At 57.8% G+C, this 22672-nt stretch overlaps 1 protein-coding gene across 22 annotated transcripts in view; it reads left to right on the top strand.

Moving 5' to 3' along the window:
• PARD3 (par-3 family cell polarity regulator) overlaps positions 1 to 4580 on the top strand; it is a 507188-nt gene extending 502608 nt beyond the window's left edge. For all 22 annotated transcript variants that reach the window (XM_070056191.1, XM_070056180.1, XM_070056187.1 and 19 more), the window contains 2 exons: positions 279 to 406; positions 3805 to 4580. In XM_070056191.1, coding sequence (XP_069912292.1) covers positions 279 to 406; positions 3805 to 4159 — 483 coding nt within the window. In that variant the 3' untranslated portion in view covers positions 4160 to 4580. The remainder of the gene's footprint in view (positions 1 to 278; positions 407 to 3804) is intronic.
• The last annotated feature ends 18092 nt before the right edge of the window (positions 4581 to 22672 follow it).

Raw genomic sequence — 22672 nt, forward strand, 5'->3', positions numbered from 1 at the left:
CCTGGCTGGGTGATGTCTCCCCCTCTCCCCGCTTACCACGGCCCCTCGTCTCCTGCCCTAGCTGGGTGATGTCTCCCCCCCCTCGTCTCCTGCCCTAGCTGGGTGATGTCTCCCGCCCTGGCTGGGTGATGTCCCCCCCCCCCCCCCCGCTCACCACGGCCCCTCGTCTCCTGCCCTAGCTGGGTGATGTCTCTTCCCCGCTCACCACGGCCCCTCATCTCCTGCCCTGGCTGGGTGATGTCTCCCCCCCACTCACCACAGCCCCTTGTCTCCTGCAGCCCAGCTCCCGGCCGGCTGCGCAGAGCGGCAGACACTCGGTGTCGGTGGAGGTGCAGGTGCAGCGGCAGCGGCAGGAGGAGCGGGACAGCTTCCAGCAGGCCCAGCGCCAGTACAGCTCCCTGCCGAGGTGAGTGAGCGGGCAAGCACGGGGCGTGGCTTGGGCTGGGCAGGGCGAGAAGACTGGACAGGGCGGAAGGTGAAGCGGTGGCCTGTGAGTGCGGGGCTGGGCCCTGGTGCAGGTCCTGCTCCCTCCTACTGGCTGCTTCCCGCCTCGGCACAGCGACTCCGTCCTCGGTGAAAGTCCTGTCGGTTACGCTTCTGACCACTGGACGTGAGCCTCGGCCGGCTGCTTCCGTGCACAGGCGAGCGGTCGTCACCCGCTTGACCGGGTCAGCCGGGGACCCTGGGCGCGAGGGGAGTCCCCCGGGATGCATCTTCTCAGTGCCGAATCGCTCTCCCTGAGGGTCGCACAGCCCTCGCTGGATGAGCTGTTGAAGCTTGGGTCTGCACAGGTGTGAGAGGGCCTCTCGGAGAAACGCTCAGGGAAGTGCAGCAGCCTCCCCAGGACCACACCGAACTCCAGCCCACGCCTGCTGTGCCCCTGGGGCCGCGTTTGGGGCACTGGGAGCCGGAACGCTCCCCTCCGGGCTGGCGGGAACCCCTGTGTGAAGGAGTCGGCCGTCAGGTGCTCAGGCACAGTTCTTCCTGGAGCCCCTCCCCTGGCCCCTCTGACCGGCGCGTGCGGGTGGCGCCGTGCCTGCATCCTGAGGGGAGTCCCTGGGCTGCGGTGTCTCACTGTGGGAGCTGGAGTGTGGGGTGCAAAAACGTGCATCCGGGCACATGGCATCATGGGAAACTGTGCAGTGTTCTCCTCACTTGCGTTTTCCACGCGCTTCCTGGAGACCGCGCCTGTGCTCGCGTTTCAAGCTTTTTTGTTTTTGCGCCTGAAGAAACAGAGCTCTCCCTCGCCTTGTCCCACAGCGTGCTGAGGTGCCCCTGGGTATAGCGAGGAGTGTCTCAGGGGAGGAGTGACCCGCAATGCGGAGGGCCAGAGCAGGCGCTGGGAGAGACCCCGTGGGGAGGGCCCGGTAGGAGGTCGGGGCAGGGAACGGGGGTGCCAGGGTCCCCACCTTCGGGAGGGGGGGGTGGCACCAGGGCGTCTGCTGGGTCTCTCCTGGCCTCACCCTCTGGACAGGGCTCTCCGGCTCACCTGCCCCCCGACTCTGCTGTCCACCTGTTCCCGCCTCCTCCTCTGCAGTCCCTCTCCTGCCCGCCCCTGGCCGAGGCTCCGGCACTCACACTTGCCCAGGAGGGGCGGCTGCTGTTTGGCATTTCCCAAAACAGCCACGGCTTTCCCACTGGACTGACGGTAGCTGTTTGGAGTCCTCCTCTTCCTGTTCAGAGGAGAGCAGGCAGAGCCCCAGACTCAAGCCACCTGAGTGCAGGCAGTAGGGCGTGGGCGTCTCCCCACGCACCAGCGCCTCTCCTCTGAGCTGCCACCCTGACAGGGTCAGGATTTATGCCTGTTCCCGATGAGGGTGCTTGGGCCCAGTCGGGGAGCCCTCCCAGTCCCACAGCTGCCCAGCCGCAGAGGCAGGTTTGTGACTGCGTCTGTCTCCCCGTACCGTGCTGGCGCCCGGTTTCCAACCCTCCGTGTCCTTTTGGTCTCCACAAGGCCTGTTTGAAACAGAAAAAGAGACAGACAAAGAGCCCTTCCATCTGCAGGTTCACTCCTCAGATGCCGTAACAGCCCTGAGTGGACCAGGGTCTCCACCCAGGTCTCAGGTGGGCGGCAGGGGCCTCAGTACCAGAGCCATTACCCACTGCCTCCTGGGATGCGCATTAGCAGGCGGCTGGACCGGAAGTGGAGCCAGGACTTGAAGCAGGTGGTCCTGTGTGGGTTGCTGGCGTCCCTAACAGCATGCCAGCCACTGCTGCGAGCACCCGCCCCCTCATGAACATCCTGCAGTCCCCGCATCCGACATGTCACGTCGCGAACCTCAGGGCAGCCGGCTTCTTTCTCTCTAAGCCGATCAATTTGAAGATTTTAGCTGCAGGAAATGCGTTCTCTCGCATCATCACATTTTCCATCCCTAACAAACCTTCAGTGAATTCTCGGTGTGTTTAGATACAGAAAGTCTGTCTTCCTGGGGTGATCCCAAATCCGCCCACCTGGTGGGGGGAGGGCGCTGGGGATCCCAGGAGGCCCGGAGAGGGGACAGGCAGATCTGCAGGAACCTGCGGAGGAACCCCGCCTCTGTGGCGTGGTCTCAGTAACACGTTGGCTGTTTTAATTACAGTCTCGTGATGGATGTCAGCTCCCTCGCCTCGCGCTGCCACTTCTCCCATCACTCAGTTCCCCCAGCCTATTAATTCATGACTTTTTAAGTGCGGATAATCAGAGCTTTAGGCAAATAAACTCTTCAATCTTCTCGCGGGGCCGGCTGCACATCAGGCGCCCATCTAGAGAGAGCCATGTGCACATAGCGTGGGCAGCTGCGGTGCCGACGGCCGGGTCCAGAGGAGGCGCAGCACCGGAAGTCCGGTTACCTCACCGAGCTGTCCTGGCTGAGGGCCCGTGGGCCGAGAGAGCCCCACACAGCCAGCACGTCCGGCCCTGCCAAGTGGCCCTGCCGAGGCGGGACTCGGAATTCAGGGACCCCACAGCGGGCTGATTTTCGCGTTGATGGTGCCGTGATGCCACAGATATCCAAATGGCCGATGGCAGACCGCCCCCACCCACCGTGGGAAAGGGGCGGGTTTCACCCCAGGCCTCGCTGGCGCTCTGGCATCTGTGCCCTGGCGCGGGTGGATGTGCGAGGCGGAGCCCTGCAGGCTGTGCCCGGGCGATTTTCCCGCTGATAAATGCAGCAATATATTTTGCTTTACGACTCCGTCGGCTCTCCCTCTTTTCCATTTTCAAGGCAAAAATAAATAAATAAGGGCCTGAAATTGTTTTACTTTATCATAGCCAGTCTTGCTGTAGATCTGCAGACGCAGTGGTAAATTACAACGATGCTTCCTCAAGACCCCGAGCGCCTGGCGGCAGGAGTGAGAACTGGAACCCTGTGTGTGTCCTCTCCTGGGGTGGCAGGGAGCGAGCTGGGGGGGACCGTGCAGACCGCGGTTCCCCACTGCTGACCATGGAGTGTGTGTGCCCGGTGCTGGGTCAGGTCCAGGAGGCCTGCGGCCAGTCTCTCTCTGCTGGGTCAGGTCCAGGGGCCCTGCGGCCAGTCTCTCTCTGCTGGGTGAGATCCGGGACCCTGCGGCCAGTCTCTCTGCTGGGTCAGGTCCAGGGGCCCTGCGGCCAGTCTCTCTGCTGGGTCAGGTCCGGGGGCCCTGCGGCCAGTCTCTCTGCTGGGTCAGATCCGGGGGCCCTGCGGCCAGTCTCTGCTGGGTGAGATCTGGGGGCCCTGCGGCCAGTGTCTCTGCTGGGTCAGGTCCGGGGAGGCTTGGAGCCCTTGCCTCGCGGGCTGCCCCGTCCCCCGCCCCAGCCCATGCTGACCGCTGCCCTCCACCTTGCAGGCAGAGCAGGAAGAACGCCAGCTGCGTGTCGCAGGACTTGTGGGAGCAGAGCTGCCCGCCGGGGGAGGCCTTCCAGAGCGCCAAGGACAGCCCGCGCTACTCCAGCTACCAGGGCTCCAAGAACGGCTACCTGGGCGGCCACGGCTTCAACGCCAGGGTCATGCTGGAGACGCAGGAGCTGCTGCGCCAGGAGCAGCGGCGCAAGGAGCAGCAGATGAAGAAGCTGCCAGCCCCCGAGGGCGCCTACGCCCCCGCCAAGGGCCCCTTCCGGCAGGACGTGCCCCCGTCGCCCTCACAGGTGGCCCGGCTCAGCAGACTGCAGACTCCCGAGAAGGGGCGGCCCTTCTACTCCTGAGCCGGATGGACGGACGGACGGACAGAGGGACGCACGCTCCACGGCGCAGTTAGGCACGCCCTGGGGGCACCACGGCGCCCGTGTCAGTGCCTTCTCGCCGCGCCGCAGGGAACCCGAAGGCCTTAACGCCCTCGCCACGGCGGGCGGCGCACGCGTGTCCGGACAATCACCGGCCCCGCCCTCGCCAGGTTCCGCGGACCTGGGCCCCACCCGCGGGACGGAGTCCAGCGTGGCCGCCGGCGCCGGTCTTGCCTCGTCTCTGGCCGCCAGGACTGGGGCCTCCGTGCGGGCTCCCTGGGACCGGACAGCCCCGAGCCCTGAGAAGCTAAGCCATATCCCACACCGTGGGTTACCCTGGGTCTTTTGTAACTGCCTGTAACCCTGTTCCAATAAAGCGAGCATCCTAGTCTGCGTTTATAAACACGCTTCTTGTCGTGATGCCAGCACCTGTGGAGTGCCCACGGCCTGTGCAGGGGGCCCCGTGTGGGGATCGGGGCGTGCAGGGTGCAGAGGGGCGGCCCTGTCCCCTACAGCTGTGCTGTGTCCCAGTGTCCAGCCACGCCGTGCGTCAGCCGTGGCTGAAGGGCCTGCAGACAGCAGCCAGCGGAGCCCGGCCTGGCGTGCGTTAATCGACCCTCGTGTATGGAAACACCTACCTTCTCTTTCACCGACACCGTGTATTCTGTGTTTTAGAGACGTGTCCACATGTCCTGTGCAGTTCCGTGTGCCCGCGGGTGGACGTGGTGACCTGCCCTCCCTGTGCACGCTCCAGCCTGCTAAGAAAAGGTGTGCCTCCTCCTGCCCGGTGCTGGCTGCCCTGTCCCTCGGGTTATCTGCACGTGCGGAACGGATGTACCTGCTCGGCGTGTTCAGGGACAGCCTGAGCGGCCTGGGGCAGGTGTGGGTCAGCACAGCAGGGGCGACCCCTCCACGGTGACCTCCAGGCTCTAGCACCTTCCCCAGGCCGGCCCTGGTCACAGGGGCCCTGGTCCTGCCCGGCTGCCTCCCAGGGGCGTGGGTGGGGACCCTGAGGTCCACACTCAGAGCAGGGCGGGCATGGAGCGGCTCAGCTGTCCCCGTGATGGTGCGGCCACCTTGCAAATGAGTGTAAAATAACACGACGTGCTGCGTGGCTGCTCTGTGCGTGGCGGTGGACCACAGGCGTCCCGGGCGGGGGAGGGCTGGCATGCTCCCATGCTCTGCCTCACGGTCTCCTTCCCTTTGGTGAGCTCCGTCCCCAGTCTCCTGTCCCTATCAGCCTTCTTGTCAGGGAAGCTGATACTCCACTTCGGAGCTCATTGCCATGGCAACCCCAAAAGGCCCCTGCTTCCCCGTGAGGTGGGCTCCCGTGCAGATCGCCCACCCACCGCCAGCACCTGCCCCTCTTCCTCGGCTTCCATCAGCAGAATTCGAGTCTCTGGGTCCCTGCTGCCCGCTTTAGTTTCTGGGGTGACACCCGCGGTGGGGGATTCCACCTGGGACCAGCTCGGTCCTTTGTTGCAAGGGTAATGTGTCCTCACGGTGACGTTTTCCCTGACGTTTAAATGACCAATTTTTATTTCCCGATTTCTGTTTAAGTCTTACTTATTTTCATTTTATTTGAAAGGCAGAGAGACAGATGATTGCTTCTCTGCTGGTTTAGTTCCCAAATGCCCACGACAGACAGGGCTGGGTCGAGTCAGAGCGGGGAGCCAGCAACTCCTTCCTGGATGGAGGTTTGGTGAAGCTCTTGCATGGGGGGCAGGCACCAAGTACTTGCGCTCCCTCCCAAGGTGCACTGTGTGGTCTCAGAAGCGCCCCTCCACGGTCGCGTCCCCCAGGGCCCTGCCGCCCTCTGCGACCTGCTGTTGGAGAGGTTTGCCACTTGCTGCAGCACCATGCAGCTAAAGTTTGCTTTCCCCAAGGGAGTTGGCGGTGCAGCTATTTCAAGTACAACTTGGAAGGTTTTGCCATGAAAAACAGGCTTGCATGGCTAGGGGCCCAGCCCACTGAAGTGGAGGAGGGGGCGAAGCCGTGTCTTGCTGCAGAGTGAGTGACAGCAAGCTTGTAAGACAGCCGTGACTGTTGCTCCTGGTCCAGCTTCAGGGTTCGGCTCCGCCTGACTTGCTTTGATCCAGCGGTGATGCACTTAGTGCTGGGTTTGTGTTGGGATGAAGCGGGTGACACCGTGAGCCTTCGCCCCAGTGACAGTCGGATGGGGGCCTTGCACCTCAGAGCCTGGACTGTGGCGCCCCAAACTCCAACCCGGGATCAGAGACCACCGCCGCCCCGCCTGTGCCTCGGGTTGGTTGGCGTGGTAGCACTGGGCAGTATGCAAGACGTTCTGTTCTGTTTGCGTCCCCAAACTCTGTGAGGCGGGTGAGAAGTGACCGTCAGGTTCCACACGGAGGACCTGAGACTGCGTGGTGGGCCGCTCTGGCGGCACAACCCTGGGAAGCAAAGACGACGCCGTCTTTCGCCACTGTAAATCCCAGCCTTGGTGGTGATGGGGAACATAAGCCATGCCTGAATTTGGCCATCACAGTCCTGCTCGTATGTGCTTGAAAAATCACACACGTGAGTGGTGTATGTAATGTGTGATGTAGGCATATTCATATGTAAAAGCTTGCACATAATGTGTGTGATTTATGCATGTATGTATAACATATGCACAATGTATGCATAATTCATGTAGTATGGCATGAATATAATGTATATGATCTATGTATAGATGTATTATTCATATATATGATACGTATGATAGGCATAATACACGTATAATTCATATGTTATATGTGATGGTATGTTTAATATGTATAACTGTCTATGCATAATTCATACACTGTATAACATGTATATTATGGTAAGTAATTATATATAGTTCATATACCATATAATGTGTAGGTTATATTTAACAGGTATAATTACATCTAAATGTATAATCCATATACTATATATTATGCATTTTATATATAACAGGTAGCATTATGCATATATGTATAATTCATATAATGGATATATGAGTGTTATATATAACAGGTATAATTATGTGTGCATATATAACTCATATGCCATATATGTATATATAGCAAGTATGCTTATGTATGCATGTATAATTCATATACCAGATATACTATGGTATATGTATATCGAAAGGTGTAAATATGCATAATTCATATACCGGATATAATATGCATATTAGCAGGTACAACTATCTGTGCATATATAATTCATATGCCACATATAATATGTACGTTGTGTATAACAAGTGTATATATATATAATTTATATACCATATATGAGACATACATGTAATGGGTATAATTATGTATATATGCATAAATCAAACACCAGGTTGCTGTGTGTTTTATGTAACAGGTGTAATTATGTACGTGTGTATAATTCACATACCAGGTGTGTTGTGTGTGATATGTAACAGGTGTAATTTTCTTTTTTAATTTGACAGAGTTAAAGACAGACAGAAAGGTCTTCCTAACGTTGGTTCAATCCCCAAATGGCTGCCAAGGCCAGCGCTGCACCAATCCAAAGCCAGGAGCCAGGTGCTTCTTCCTGGTCTCCCGTGCGGGTGCAGGGCCCAAGCACCTGGGCCATCCTCCACTGCACTCCCAGACCATAGCAGAGAGCTGGACTGGAAGAGGAGCAACCGGGACTAGAACCTCTTGCCCATATGGGATGCCGGCGCCACAGGCAGAAGATAACCAAGTGAGCCACAGCGCCAGCCCCTGTAACGGGTAATTATGTACGTGTGTATAATTCATATACCAGGTGTGCTGTGTGTGATGTGTAACAGGTGTAATTATGTACGTGTGCATAACTCATATACCAGGTGTGCTGTTAATATGTAACAGGTGTAATTATGTACATGTGCATAACTCAAATACCAGGTGTGCTGTGTTATATGTAACAGGTGTGAATATGTACGTGTGTATAATTCATATACCAGGTGTGCTGTGTTATATGTAACAGGTGTGAATATGTACGTGTGTATATACCAGGTTGCTGTGTGTTATGTGTAACAGGTGTAATTATGTGCGTATAATTCATATCCAGGTGTGCTGTGTTATACGTAACAGGTGTTATGTACGTGTGCATAATATACCAGGTGTGTTGTGTGTGATATGTAACAGGTGTGATTGTGTATATGTGTATAATTCATATCCAGGTGTGCTGTGGAGCAGGTGTAATTCCGGATGCGTGTGTAATGCAGACACTGTGAGGTGTGCTGTACAGAGCAGGTGTGATTCCGCACCTGTGGATACTCACACAGGCGTTCTGCACACGCTATGTGTGGTTACTCACACCTCGGGCAGAGAGTGGGCAGGGCCTGCCAGGCTGCCCCGTGGCTCGGAAGCCCCTGCTGGGTCAGGACGCGCCTCCCTTGCTCCTCTGTTTACCGCCCTTGGAGCAGAAGATGCCTATCCACAAGCTCGGTGTTGTGTTTTTGTTTTTGCTTCTTTCCTTTTGAAAGGCAGAGCTTAGAGGAAGAGGCAGACAGCGAGGGATGGACCGTCCATCTACTCCGGAGCCGGGACTCCATCCGGTCTCCCCCATGAGTGACCAGGGCCCAAGGACCTGAGCCATCACCTGCCGCATCCCAGGGCTTACGTGAGCAGGAAGGCGGAATTGGACTAGGTGCTCGTGGCTGCCCATGTCTCATGGTCAAGGATGCCCGCACCTGCCCCAGGAGAGCGGGATGCGTGAGAGCCCCGAGCGGCCACAGCGAATGCCAGTCCCAGCAGCCGCATTGCCGAAGCAGGTGCAGAAGGCTCCCTGAACGCGAACCCAAAATAGCAAGGACCGCAGAGGGATTGTGACACTGCCACAATTTGCATTCAGTGGGCGGCCGGCCTCGGCGCAGATGGGAGAAGCCGTCAGCAGAATGCTGCGAGGTGCTCGCAAGCTGGGCGCGCTGCGACGCGCTCTTGAGCTCTGTGAATCCCTCCCAGCCCGGGTTTTCCTGTACTTGCCCTTTCGGCTTTGTATTTTATTGTATTTTTGGTAAGGAGTGGACGTGGTCCCAGCCACGGGAAAGAGCCAGCTGCAGAGCCGGAGAGGGGATTCATCTTCAAAGAGGAAGAATCATTGTGCAAGGAAGGAAACTCCCAGCCCTGCGTCGGTCCCAGCGACATGAGCGGCTTGTCTCACTCGTCCTGACTCAGCGTGCTCAGACGTCAGAGACTTCGGCAGGTGCCGGGGGGCCGGCCCTGCTGGGCCCATCCAGAGTTCGGGCGAGCGGGGCTCTCAGAGGACGGGGCCTCTCCCGGGAGGTGCTGGTGGGCTGCTGCCTCCACCCCCGAGGGCCCTGGGCCTTAGTGGCCGAGGCGCTAACCTGCATGGCTCCTGTAAGTGGATGGAGTGGGGGGGCTGTGAGGCAGGAGTCCTGGGGTCCCGTGTCCCTGGAGAAGGCCCAGCCCAGCCCAGCCCAGCCCAGGAAGTACCTTTCCCGCAACCAATCGGCAGCACGAGGCACTTCCCATAATGCCCTGCTGTCCACTAGGAGACGGCTCGCTGGGGCTGTTGGGGCCGTGGTTGCTGCTCGCGGGCCTGGGGGCTGCGGTGTGCGGAGTCGGCAGGCGTGGCCTCTGCTGGAGGGCGATGGTGAGGCTGCAGAGGACGTCCCTTCGTGTGGCCTGAGGTTCACAGGCCTCAGGAGGAGTCAGGTCAGCAGCAGAGGTCACGACCTCACAGTCACTCACCCCGCTGCGTGGGCCGGGCTGCGCGGGCCGGGTCCTGTGCGTGGCTGAGTAACGCAGCCTGGTCCCAGCAGGCCGGAGCCGTGTCCCACCTGGCGGTGCTCGGGGGTGGAGGCCTGAAGGAGGCGGGGACAGCGGCGTGGCCTCGAGGGAGGAGCAGCCCCCCACCCCCACTCAGGAGCGCGGGCTCCAGGTCCCCACGACCACTGTGCCCGCCGCGTCTGAGACCGTGAGGGGCCTGCTCGGCAGCTTGTGCTGTGCGGCTGGGGACCCAGAGGGCAGCGTGCGGGGGTGGGGTGGGGGTGTCAGCCTCGCGCCCAGGTGGCTGTGGGTGCGAATTAGAGAAGAGGGAGGTGAGGCCGCGTGGGACGGGTGGCCTAGAGCTTCCGCTGTCCAAGGCGAAAGGGGCACGGCTGAGACATGGTCCTGGGCATTCCGGGGCAGGGAAGTTCATTTCCAACCTGTGCTTCCCAGGTGCATGACGGGCCCTTGGCCGGGTGAGCCTGGCGCGGCAAGGGCCCGCATCACCACAGCTGAAAACCGTTCCCACACCGCGGCCAATGAAGGGTGGGCGGGCCCATGGCCCGTGGCCCCTTAGCTGAGGCGTGTCTGTGGAAGAACTCACCAGAGCACGGGGCCAAGGCCGAGCGAGCCGAGCCGGGATGTGTCACACTGGTGCAGTGAATGTGTTGGGGGCAGGACAGGCAGCAGCACACAAAGCCCCAGAAGATCCCGCGTTAGGGGCCAGTGCTGGGGCAGAGCGGAAAGCTGTGGCCTGCAACGCCGGCATCCCGTGTGGGCGCTGGTTTCAGTCCCAGCTGCCCCACTTCCAATCCAGCTCCCTCCTAACACATCTGGGAAAGCGGCAGAGGATGGCCCAGGTGCTTGGGCTCCTGCACCCACGTGGGAGACCAGGAAGAAGCTCCTGGCTCCAGCCTGGTTCAGACCCAGCCACTGTAGCCATCCAGGGAGTGAACCAGTAGATGGAAGACCTCTCTTTATCTCTGGCTCTCTTTCTGTAACTCTGACTTTCAAAATAATCTTTAAAAAGAGGAAAAGGATCTGACAGGAAATTGCCCAGTGACACAGCCTTGCAGAGAAGGGGGAACCAGCAGCATTGCAGGTGGGCTGGGGCGGGTGTGGCAGCACAGGGACGTAACCGTGTGGACACAGAGACCACGGCAGGTTCTGAGTGTGTGGCTCCCAGCTGGCTGGAAGGCAGGAGAGGCCGAGACGTGGGAGCCCACGTCACAGGATGGTGACTGTGGCCACGAGGATCAGGCTGTGCGTGTGACTTAGTCTGACCACGTGGGGCTCGGGGGCCAGGGCTTTGACCAGAGAAACAGGGTCTGGAATGAGCAAGCTGCCCACCGTAGCTCTGGGCCCGGAGGGAGGCGTGAAGGAGGCCAGCGCTGCCCCCTACAATGGCCGAAGGGACTGTGTGCTCAGAGGGCTGGGCTCAGAGGCAGGTGCAGGAAGCAGGCCTTGGGGGCGGGCATCTGGGCGTGGAGCCCTGACAGTGGGGACGCAGGGGACGGGGACCTGGGCAGTGGCAGGAACTGTGAACAGAGCAGGAGCTGCTTGGGGCTTTCCAGCTCCTGGGCTTCTGCCGTGGCTGCCGTGGACAGGAAGGGAGCGTGAGGGCAGCGAGGTGGTGCGTGCGGCCTCGTCCCCTGGCCATGGAGAGAGGCTGGGACACCTGATCTGCCCTAAGCCTGGACCCCTCCCGGCCCCCACAGAGGGGGGTGTGCACAGCAGGGAAGTGGGGCGCTCAGTCCCCCAGCACTCGGTGGAGGATGTCTGGCCAGCAAGTAAGAGAGGCGGGGAGCGGGGTGATTGTGAGGGGCGTCAGCTGCCCGGCAGCCACCAGGGGCCTCAAAGCCTCAGTGGAAAATGTGAAGGAAACTTTATTTCAGTACAAAACAATTTTGATGTGCATACACTTTAAATAATATACATTTTCCGTGAATTTTAAAAAACTATTTTTGTTTAATTTTCGGCAGAGTGACAGAGGGAGAGGATCCCTCCCCAAAGGCCCACAGTAGCCCGCTGAGCTGGGCCAGGCTGAAGCCAAGGTCAGGAGCACAACCCAGGTCTCCTGCGTGGGTGGCAGGGGCCCGAGCACTTGGGCCATCATCGCGGCCTCCCAGGACCATCAGCAGGAGGCCCGGAGAGAAGTGTGGAGTAGCTGGGACTCGAACCAGGCACCCCGCCATGGGATGCAGGCGTCCCAAGCCCCTGCCCCCGCAGGCTCTGGGGCACCTCTTGAGTCTACTGGATTCCGCCTGCAGGACACGCTCGGCGGATGTCGGCCGTGTGCACTGCATCGGGGTCTCCCACCTGTGCTCATCCGGCTCGGGCTGTGCCAGGCGCCCTGCTAAGGCCGGTGGCCGGCTGCAGGATCCCGAGCGTGGTTGCTGCTACGGCGGAGAAGAACGGGAAGGAAGAGAGGCCGTGACGACGCGGCAGTTTCAAGGAGCCCCCCAGGGAGCCAGCTTAGATCCTGGCCATGCCGGGCCAAGCGTGGAGAGCACGGTTTGGCGGGCAGAGGCCCCTGGAGACTGGCTTTGTGGTCGCGACACCGTGGGGTGATTGCGTCCATCGTGACCCCCTGCAGCCCACCTGCTGCCCACCAGACCTCGTGCTGACCTGAGCCCTCCCTGGACTGCCGTGCCTCCCGCCTGGTTCCCTTCCCCTTGGAGGACCTCAGAGCGGAAGCAGGGCCGGTGGCCAGGCGCAGTGGGGACACTGTCAGACTGTGCGACACCCGCCTGCCCCATCCCTGGCACTGCTGCCCCCACGGCCGCCGCCGCCTCGGATGTCCAGGCCGGCTCCCGTCTGGGCACCCTTGTCTCTCCTCCTAACCTGTCAGTGCGCCGTGCTCGGTGGTAAGTAGAAGTGCCCGAGACCGTTCCGACAGCTTCGCGCGTGTCCGTTGCTCGTTGTGAATCTGTGTTGACCAGCACTCTGTGTGCTTGCTCGAGTCGATCCGTGCGTGCCTTTTATCATGATCGCAGAGTAACTGACACACGCCCGTCAGCACCACGCTGACCACCGTGGTGGACACGCCCCAGCTCCCCAGCTCCCCAGCCCCAGGCCACCGAGTTCAGGTTTTGTGGGCTGTCAGAGGTGAGACCCCACGGCGTGTGGCTGCTTTAACCAGTAGATGTCCACTGCTGCAGCTGCACACAGGAGGTTGTCACGTCACCTGTGTCCGCTGCGGTCGGTGGGCACTGGGTCGGCTCCTCGCCGCCCGGCTGTGAATGAGGCCGCGGTGACTCGGGACAGACGTCTCTGGGGCACGCCGTTGCTTTCCATGCGACCCCAGAGGTGGAGTTCCTGGGCAGTCACGGTACTTCTGGGTTTTGTGCGTGTGATTATTTTTTTAAAAAAATGTTACTTACGGTATACAAATTTCATGCATTTCCTGTATACAGATTTAGGGACATAGTGATTCTCCCCCCACCCCCCGCACTCCCTCCTGCCCACACCCTCACCCCTCCTCCCTCTCCTGTTCCACTCTTACTTTTACAGACACTTTATACTCATAAGGTTAACCCTACACGAAGTACAGAGTTCAGCAAACAGTATGAAGGAACAGGCGAGACAAGGTGTTCAGTGTCACCGCACCTCAAAGTGTCAGTCTCACTCCTCTAGATCCCTTTCTAGGTTGGTTACCACACAGCAGGGAGAACAAGGGATTTGTCGTCTGGGACTGGCTCACTTCACTACATATATTGGTTTCGGTTGCATCCATTTTGTTGCAAACAACAGGATTTCCCTTGTTTTTACTGCTGTGTAGTATTCCATGGTGCACGTATCCCATAATTTCTTTAACCAGTCAACAGTTGATGGAGTATCTGGGTTGACTCCATATCTTAGCAATTGTGAATTGAGCTGCAATGAACCCGGAGTACAGATCAGCCTCTCGTATTCCGATTACATTTGGTCTGGGTACGTCCCCAGGAGTGGGCTGGCTGGGTCGTGTGGCAGGTCTGTATTCAGATTCCTGAGGTATCTCCACGCCGTCTTCCAGAGGGGCTGTACCAGCAGTGCACACCTGTTCCCCTGCACTGTTTGAGCAGTGCGCAATCCTGATGGCTTCACCAGCTGACAGCCCACCGACAGTGCCCGAGGCCTCTCTCCCACCGCCGCTCCAACCCCCATCAGCTTCACTGCCTCGGAAGAGTGACTGACGCAGCTCCCTCCAGAGGCAGTGGTCAGCGGAATCCGTGCCCTGAGCGCTTTCTTCTGTCCACTGTCTCCTGAGACATGCCTGCCAGCCCTCGGCCGGGTTTCTAACCGGGGGTGGTCTTCTGTTGAGCTGAGTGCCTTACGCAGTTGTGCCCTCCTCACGCGTAAATGTTTTCCCCTAATCTGATGGCTGTCTTCAGGCCCTGGTCATTGTTTTCTTTCCTAACAGAAGTGTTTTCATTTTACGCAGCCCCATTTGTCTATTTTTGGTTTCATCGCCTAAGATTTTGGGGTCAAATCCAGAAACTCTTTGCCCAGACCAACGCCGTGTAGCCCCCCTATGTTTTCTGCTAATGGTTTTTAAGTCTTGGTCTTGCCTTTCAGTCTCCAATCCATTTTGGGCTACGTTTTGTCTCTCATTTTCCAGACAGCGTTTGCCGAGCCGGTCCTTTGCTGTGTTGACGCTGGGTTGGCCTGAGTGTCCTGGGCTCACTCTTCTGTCCCCTTGGGCTGTGTGTCAGCTTGCATGCCAGCACCATACCGTCTTGATGACGACATGTTTGTGGCTCAGTTTGAAATCAGCAAGTGCAATGCCCCCAGCTTTGTTCTTCCTCAGAATTGCTTGGGCTATTTGGGGTCTTTAGTGGGTCTGGATATATTTGGGGATTTTTTTCTATAGCTGTCAAAACTGCTATTGGAATTTGATAGGCGCTGCTTCCCATCAGCACAGTCTTTTTAGTGTTTAGTTCTAGTGTAGGACCCCAAAAGCGGTGTCCTCTTGTGATGACCCCAGAAACACAGACTCCGGACCAGACGATGCAATAGAACAGGAGGTAATTTATTTCATTTGTACAAATGGGCCCTCTACTGCTGCAAGCAGCAAGCAAGCGAGAGGAGCCCCGAGCAGCTATCTCACACAGCTTTTAAAGGGCAAAACCACAAAATTAACATATTATAGGCTGGCGTAAGTTCATTGGATAATTTTCAGTAGCGGGCCTTGTATGGCAGTCTAAAAGTGGTAATGTCGGTGGAAAAGTACTAGGTCAAAGGGATACATTAGGGGAGGGGGTCTCTAGGAGAGAGGAATAGGTTGCTACGTGCCTTGCAGCTTTCTTTGTTAACCTTGAGCAAGCGTAGGGAAGGGGGCTTATCTACAAGGCAGGTGTTCTGCGTATCTCTGGTCAGTAGCTGACTGCTTTCTCTGTGAACCGGTTTACTCCCCATTTCCCAAGGCCGTCTCTGGAACGGTTTGTCTCAGGAGCCCCATTTTTTTATGGTGGCTCTTGGCTCCTTTCACTAGCCAGACACGTAGGGTATCGTTGAATTTACAGGCGTCGTCTTCAGTTTCTCTCATTGGAGTATTTAGTTTTAGTAGACACATACTCCATCTCCTTGATTAAATTCATTCCTAAGCATTCCCTTCCTTTTGATGCTGTTGTAAGTAGGATCATTTCCTTAATCTCTTTGCGGCATATAGAAATGCAACGGGTTTCTGTGGGTTGAGTTTGCATCTGGCAGCTTCATTGAGTTTATTACCCTCACAGTTATGGTCCCATACACAAGTGTGAGCTCCGGCACCTGCAGACACAGTCCACTTCCATCTTCCTGGTAGAGTTGGATGCCTTTCACTTCTTTTCTTGCTAATTGCTCCGGCCAGGGCCACGTTGGGTAGAGCTGTGTCCTGTTCGTGGTCTTAGAGGAAGTGTTTTTGGTCTCCACCACTGGGAATGATAGTAGCTGTGGGCTTGCTGTACTTGGCTCTAACTATGTGGAGATTCCCTCCTTCTAGACCTAATTGGTTGGGAGTTTTTATCATGAAAGAGTGTCAAGTTTTGTCAAATGCTTTTTCTGCACCTGTAGAGACGACGGATCGTAGGATCTTTATCTTTCACGATGTTAATGTTCCACACTCTGTTGTGTGTGTTGAAGCATCCTTGCACCCCTGCCCTGGGATAGGCCCCGTGTGATCGTGGGATAGGGTGCTTTGGAGGTGCTGTAGAATTCAGTTTGAGGTATTTTACTGGGGATTTTTGTGTATCACTCTCCAGCAGGGGTATGGGCCTGTGGTCTTCTCCCGTAGCTTCCTTTTCAGGCTTTGGCATGAGGGCACTGCTGGCCTCAGAAAACGGGCTTGGACCTGCCTCTCCCTCTCCAGTTATTGGGAAGGCTTTGAGAGGAGTTGGCACTGATTCTTCCCCCAAATTCTTGGTAAACTTCACCACACGCGCTTGACTGTGTCGGGGATTTTCGGATTACTGATCTCAATCTCCGTACATGTTATTGATCTGTTCAGATGTTCCGTTTCCTCACAGAATTCAGTCTTGGTAGGCTGCGTGTTTCTAGAAATCGATCTGTTTTTAAGTTGATTATGTGGTCTATTGGTGTATAATTCACAGAAGGCTGTTACGATCGTTTGTGTTTTGTGCTGTCTGCTGCCTATCTCCCTTCTCGTGTATAATTTCATTGGTCTGATCTCTCTTCCTGAGTCCTCTCTCTAAAAGTCTGTCTGCTTTAGCTTTTCAGAAAATCCAGTCTCAGGTTTGCTGGTCTTTCCTGGTCTGAACTTGGCTTGTTTTTGCTCTGATGTTTCGTTTCTTTCTTCCTTCTCCTGACTTTGGTCTTAGACCATTCTTGTTTTTCTCGTCCTGGAGATATGACATTGGATTATTTCTTTGAGATCTTTTGTCTTTACGTACATGTTTATTACTCAGCTGTTCCCAGCTCGGCTTATGCCCCAGCCTGTAGGTGCTGGTTTATTGCATCCACAATTTCGTTTGTTACAAAGTAACTTTGTGTTTGCCTTTTGACTTCTACTTTGATCACTCAGGAACACCTTGTTGAATTTCTGCATACTTGTGAGTTCTCTCCTTCCCTTGAACTCTATTGTTATTCCATTATGGTCAGAAAAGACCCTCAATGATGATTGCTGTGAGCTTTTTCAGGCAGACGGCCCGCATCTGCGTTTTAAACACTTGGTTTACGACTGAAGAAACGTTGTGCTGTGGACAGCGTCGTCCCACGGGCACTGAGAAGGATGCGCGTTCTGGTGCTGGCGGGCCGAATGCGCTGGGTTCTCCTGTCGGTGCGTGTCCCAGGCTGCTGCCCCCTGGAGACATCATCGCCGGAAGTGAGGGCTGTGTGTCCCCTACCGAGACTGCTGGTTCTCCCTGGAGTCCTGTTGGCACTTGCTTTCCATATGCAAGGGTGCCCGTGTCCAGGGCTGCCCCTGGTGACCACACGGTGACTGCTGAGCCTCGGGCAGGTGCTGCCTGGGAGTCGCCTGTGTCTGACATGGCACAGCCCTCTCTGCTCTCCTTTGCTGAGTGCGGAGCACGTATTCCCCCTCCCTCGCTTTCAGTCCATGCAACTCCCGTGGGGAGCACAATGTAGGATCTTTGTTTAAAAATCCACTTAGTTGCCATCTGCCTTTTGATAGGAGAGTTTAATCCGAGTACACTTGATTGTGGATAGGTCAAGGCTTGTTGTTTTGCTGTGTGCTGTTTCTAGTCCCTTCTAGTCTTTTGGTCTCTTTCTCATTTGTGTGCCCACTGGAAGGGTTTCCCTTGCAGTCATCGCGGGGCTTACATAAAACATCTTGGAGCATTCTAGCTTGGGTTGACACCACCTTATCCACAATCGCATACAAAACTGCACACTTCACATGCACTTTGTGCTTCTCACATCACACTTCATGTGTTTTTACATTGCGTATCTGCTAACAAATTATTACTCCTGTAGTCATTTTTAATACTTTTGTCTTTAACTTTTTTTTATTTTATTTTATTAGACAGGCAGAGTTAGACAGTGAGAGAGGGAGACAGAGAGAAAGGTCCTCCTTCTGTTGGTTCAGCCCCCAAATGGCCACTACGGCCGGCGCTGCGCCGATCTGAAGCCAGGAGCCAGGTGCTTCTCCTGGTCTCCCATGCGGGTGCAGGGCCCAAACACCTGGGCCATCCTCCACTGCCCTCCCGGGCCACAGCAGAGAGCTGGACTGGAAGAGGAGCAGCCAGGACTAGAACCCAGCACCCATATGGGTTGCCAGTGCCGCAGATGGAGGCTTAACAAGTGAGCTACTGCGCTGGCCCCTGTCTTTTAACTTTTTTAAAAAAGATTTATTTATTTTATTTGAAAGGTCCAGTTCGAAACAGGAAGAGACAGGGAGGGAGGGAGAGAGAGAGAAAGAGAGAGAAAGAGGTCTTTCATCCCCTGGTTCACTCCCAAAATGGCCAAAATGGCCAGGGCTGGGCCAGGTGGAAGCCAGGAGCCAGGTCTCCCACGTGGGTGCAGGCACCCAGGCACTTGGGCCGTCCTCCGCTGCTTTCCCGCATGTGTTAGCAGGGAGCTGGACTGGACATGGAGCAGCTGGGACTCAAACCAGTGCCCAGGTGGGATGCCCGGGCTGCCAACTGTGGCTTTACCCACTGCGCCACCTTGCCGGCCCCTAACTTTTTTCATTAACTGAGTCTTCACGTGTGGCGTCACTGACTCCCTCTGGTTGATGGTGTGTGTGTCCTTCCGTGTCGCTGAGCTTCTCCATGATGACTGCCGTGAGCTTTCTCAGGCAGGCGGCCCGCGTCTGCTTCCCGGCCTCGGTTTCTCTGGCGCCTGCCTCGCGTTCTGTGCGTCGGAAGGGACCAACAGCACTTCCCGGCTCCAGCAGGGAAGCATGTCTTCTGTCATGCACCTGGCGGGTGGGGTGGGGTGGGGCGGGATTGCAGGGCAGGGAAGCTGGAGCCTGGCCGTGTGGCTGCCGCCGGGGCCAGAGCAGGGTCTCTGTTCCACCAGTGCGTCTGTTACCAGGCCCTCCAGCCTGCATGGACCCCTCTGGTTCCTAGTAGACGAGACTGCCTGCACGGCCTTGGTCAGCAGGGTCTGCTCTCTGTGGGCCTGCGGTCGGGGTGCAGGCAGCCGTCCCTTCTCTGTGTCACTGGGAGGGCTGTCCCTGGGGTCACCAGGTGGGTCCCTGGACCATAGCTGGAGGGGCTGAAGCCAGATCGCAGGGATGCAGGACAAAGGGGTACAGGCCAGCGTCTGTGGGCACAGCAGGTGTACCTGCTGCAGGCCCCAGGCAGACAGGGCTGACCTCGGCTCACAGCTGGGAGAACGCGGGCGTGGCGAGGGTGGCCCTGCCTTCTGAAATCCCAGCTGGCAAGGGCTGCGGCCGAGTGGCAGGGCCGGCCCAGGTTCTGCTGGGAGACGGTCGGCAAGCCTGCCCAGGGCACAGGTGCAGGCAGAGTGGGTGACGGAGACGCCAGCGACTGTAGAGCAAGAGAGGTTTGTGAGAGTTGTCTTCTTCACTTTAGAAAAAAGTCCTGCCCGCGGCGCCGGCACCCCGGGTTCTAGTCCTGGTCAGGGCACCGGATTCTGTCCTGGTTGCCCCTCTTCCAGTCCAGCTCTCTGCTGTGGCCGGGGAGTGCAGTGGAGGATGGCCCAAGTGCTTGGGCCCTGCACCCCATGGGAGACCAGGAGAAGTACCTGACTCCTGGCTTCGGATCAGCGCAGCACCGGCCATAGCAGTCATTTGGGTGGTGAACCAACGGAAGGAGGACCTTTCTCTCTCTCTCACTGTCTAACTCTGCCTGTGTGTGGGGGGGGGGAAGCCTGGGTGCTAGGTGCTGGGTGCTGTCAGAGACGGGGAAGGGTTCTTTAACAGTTTTCTTTTACTCGGAAGCGAAAGCTCTGCCTTCCTCCGCCCTCTCCCCGGCATCAGTGGTAGCTGGGACAGGAAAAGCTCTCTTCAGTGAGCTCTTGTTCTGGTCTTTTTGGGCTGGCTTTTACTGAAATGTTTTAAGTTTCCACCAGAAACAGAATGGATTAGGGCCGGCACTGTGGCACAGTGGGTTAAGCCACCGCCTGCATTGCCAGTATCTCATATGGGCGCCGGTTCAAGTCCCGGCTGCTCCACTTCCGATCCAGCTCCCTGCTAGTGTGCCTGGGAAAGCAGCAGAGGAAGGCCCAAGTGCCTGGATCCGGGCGCCATGTGGAGACCCAGAGGGAGCTCCTGACTCCTGGCTTCAGCCTGGCCCGGCCCTGGCTGTGTGGCCTTTTGGGGAGTGACTCAGTGACTGGAATCTCCTTCCCTCTGTCGTCTTCTCTCCCCCTCTCCACATAAATAAGATACATTATTTTTTAAAGAAAAATTGCTTAAAAGCTGAGTTTTTATGAGCTCCAGAACCGAGGGCTCTCGCAGAGGCTGGGGCTTGCTGTCCAGGCTGGGAGGGCTCCAGAGCCCTACCACCTCCCGCCTGGGCGCCCCTCACCAGTGTGCACAGAGGACATTTCACTGGGTCCCAAGTTGAGGGGGAGCCGGGGACCCAGCCAGCGTGCGCTGCAGCAGGACGCACGCCCCCAGCTCCTCCCTGCGGCTGAGATCGCCGGCGCCTGCCACGGGAGCCTGGGCCAAGTGCTGTCCTGAGATGACCGGGGTTGGACAGCCGGGAGCCACACGGGCACTGCGGAGTGGCCGCTCGAAGGCCATCCGCTCACCCAGCTGCATCCCAGGGAGACAGACAGAGATGCCGGCTTTGGCACGTGGCCTCTTGGCGGGGGTGTGGGTATTGATCTCTCACGACGGGCAGAAGACGCTGCTCCCTGTCTGATTAAAAGTCTCTGGCCAAGTAGAACAAAGGCCTCGGGTGAGCTGCGTGGTTAACAGCCTGCATTAGAGAGACGGCCGCACTGGAGTGGCCTGCACGAGACGTTAATGGAGCCCTCGCTACCCTTCATGCAGACGCCGTGCGCCTCCTCTCAGTCCATTCTTGGTAGGCTTTTTTTTTTTTTTTTTTTTTTTTTTTTTTTTTTTTGACAGGCAGAGTGGACAGTGAGAGAGAGAGACAGAGAGAAAGGTCTTCCTTTGCCGTTGGTTCACCCTCCAATGGCCGCCGCGGCCGGCGCGCTGTGGCCGGCGCACCGCGCTGATCCGATGGCAGGAGCCAGGAGCCAGGTGCTTTTCCTGGTCTCCCATGGGGTGCAGGGCCCAAGCACCTGGGCCATCCTCCACTGCACTCCCTGGCCACAGCAGAGGGCTGGCCTGGAAGAGGGGCAACCGGGACAGAATCCGGCGCCCCGACCGGGACTAGAACCCGGTGTGCCGGCGCCGCTAGGCGGAGGATTAGCCTAGTGAGCCGCGGCGCCGGCCTTCTTGGTAGGCTTTTACAACGCGCTTATTTATTCTCAACCTCTTGAGAGGCAGAGTGGCAGAGTGACAGAGAGAGAGAGAGAGAAAAAGAGAGAGAGAGAGAGAGATCTTCACCCACCTGCTGATTCACTCCCCAAATGCCTGCAACAGCCAGAGCTGCCAAAGCCAGGAGCCGGGAACTCCATCCGGGTCTCCCATGTGGACGGCAGGGGCCCAAGCCCTTGAGCCATCCGTGCTGCCTCCCAGGGTGCATCGGCAGAGAGCTGCGAGGGAAGTGGAGGTGCCGGGGCACAGTACGGGAGGTGGGTGTCCCAGGCAGCAGCTTAACCCCCGGTTCCACGGCGCCGGCCGCTTTGTAAGCTGTTCCTTGCCAAGGCCTGGGGTCTTCCTGGGAAAGCCAGCTCTCGGAGGACCCCTGTCCCCGGGGATTTCAGGCACACGCGTTGACTCCAAAGTTGAGATCCCCAGAGGGGCTACTGCGGCAGCTCCCCAGGCGGTCCACCCCCGTGCCACGGGCGTGCGTCCGCTCAAGAGACTTGGGGACCCCCAGAACTCCATGGGGCTCCCTGCCTGCCCCCTGGGCCCACGTGGAGGCCCAGGCAGAAGCTTTGCCGAGCGGCTCCTTGGTCGGTTTCCCACCATTTCCCATGGGACCCCAGATTTGGGCTTCCGTCCATGCTGAGCTAGTCCTGTTCCGGTCACCTGTGCCCCTGGACTTGACCCGTGGGCCCGGCTGCCCCTGAGCTGATGCCTGCAGGCGTGGATCCCGCTCCACACCCCCACCCCTCCTGAGCGGCGCTGGCTGTGAAGTCAGTCTGGCTCCTCCTGCGCTGTTCTCGTGAGAGGTCCTCCGGCCGTGTTTGCTGAATGAATGGTTTGGTTGAAACTTAAAACGTGTTTCTCTTCGCTCCAGCCTCTCCCCGAGTCTCCTTGTGCCGATGGGAAGGGTGTAGCACTTTTTAAAACAATTAATTTATTTGAAAGGCACAGCCCCAGAGAGAGAGGGAACGGGAGTGTGGGTGCCGGCCCCCCGGAGTTGGTGGATGTGGGCCGCCCCTTCTTGGCTTTGATTCTGAGGGGCCACTGCCCTGGGGGCTGCCCTGGGGGCTGTCCTGGGTCCTCCTTTCTCGCTCTCGCTGCCTCTGCCCTCGTACGCGCCCCAAGGCTGAGGTCAAGGTGACCCTGGAATTCCCGAGCCTTGGCTCTGGCTGCCTTGTTCCTGCCTGCAGCCCACGGAGCCCCTGTGCTGGGCACTCAGCACCCAAGACCCCTGTTTCCCAGGACCCGCCTCACCCCGGGGGCTCAGTGTCCCTCGGGGGTTGCTCTGCCATTTCGTGCAGCAGACGTGGGTTCGAATCTCAGCTTTGCCTCTTCCTGGAGGATCTTGGATAAGTTGTGGAACCCCTCCAAGCCTCAGTCTCCTCATCTGTAAAGTGGGCCCTGTATCAATGCCTCAAGTGGTGCTAAGTGGGAGTGCGACGGCTTACT

The sequence above is a fragment of the Oryctolagus cuniculus genome, chromosome 13, assembly GCF_964237555.1.
Source record: "Oryctolagus cuniculus chromosome 13, mOryCun1.1, whole genome shotgun sequence".
In the NCBI taxonomy this organism is placed as follows: Eukaryota; Metazoa; Chordata; class Mammalia; order Lagomorpha; family Leporidae; genus Oryctolagus; species Oryctolagus cuniculus.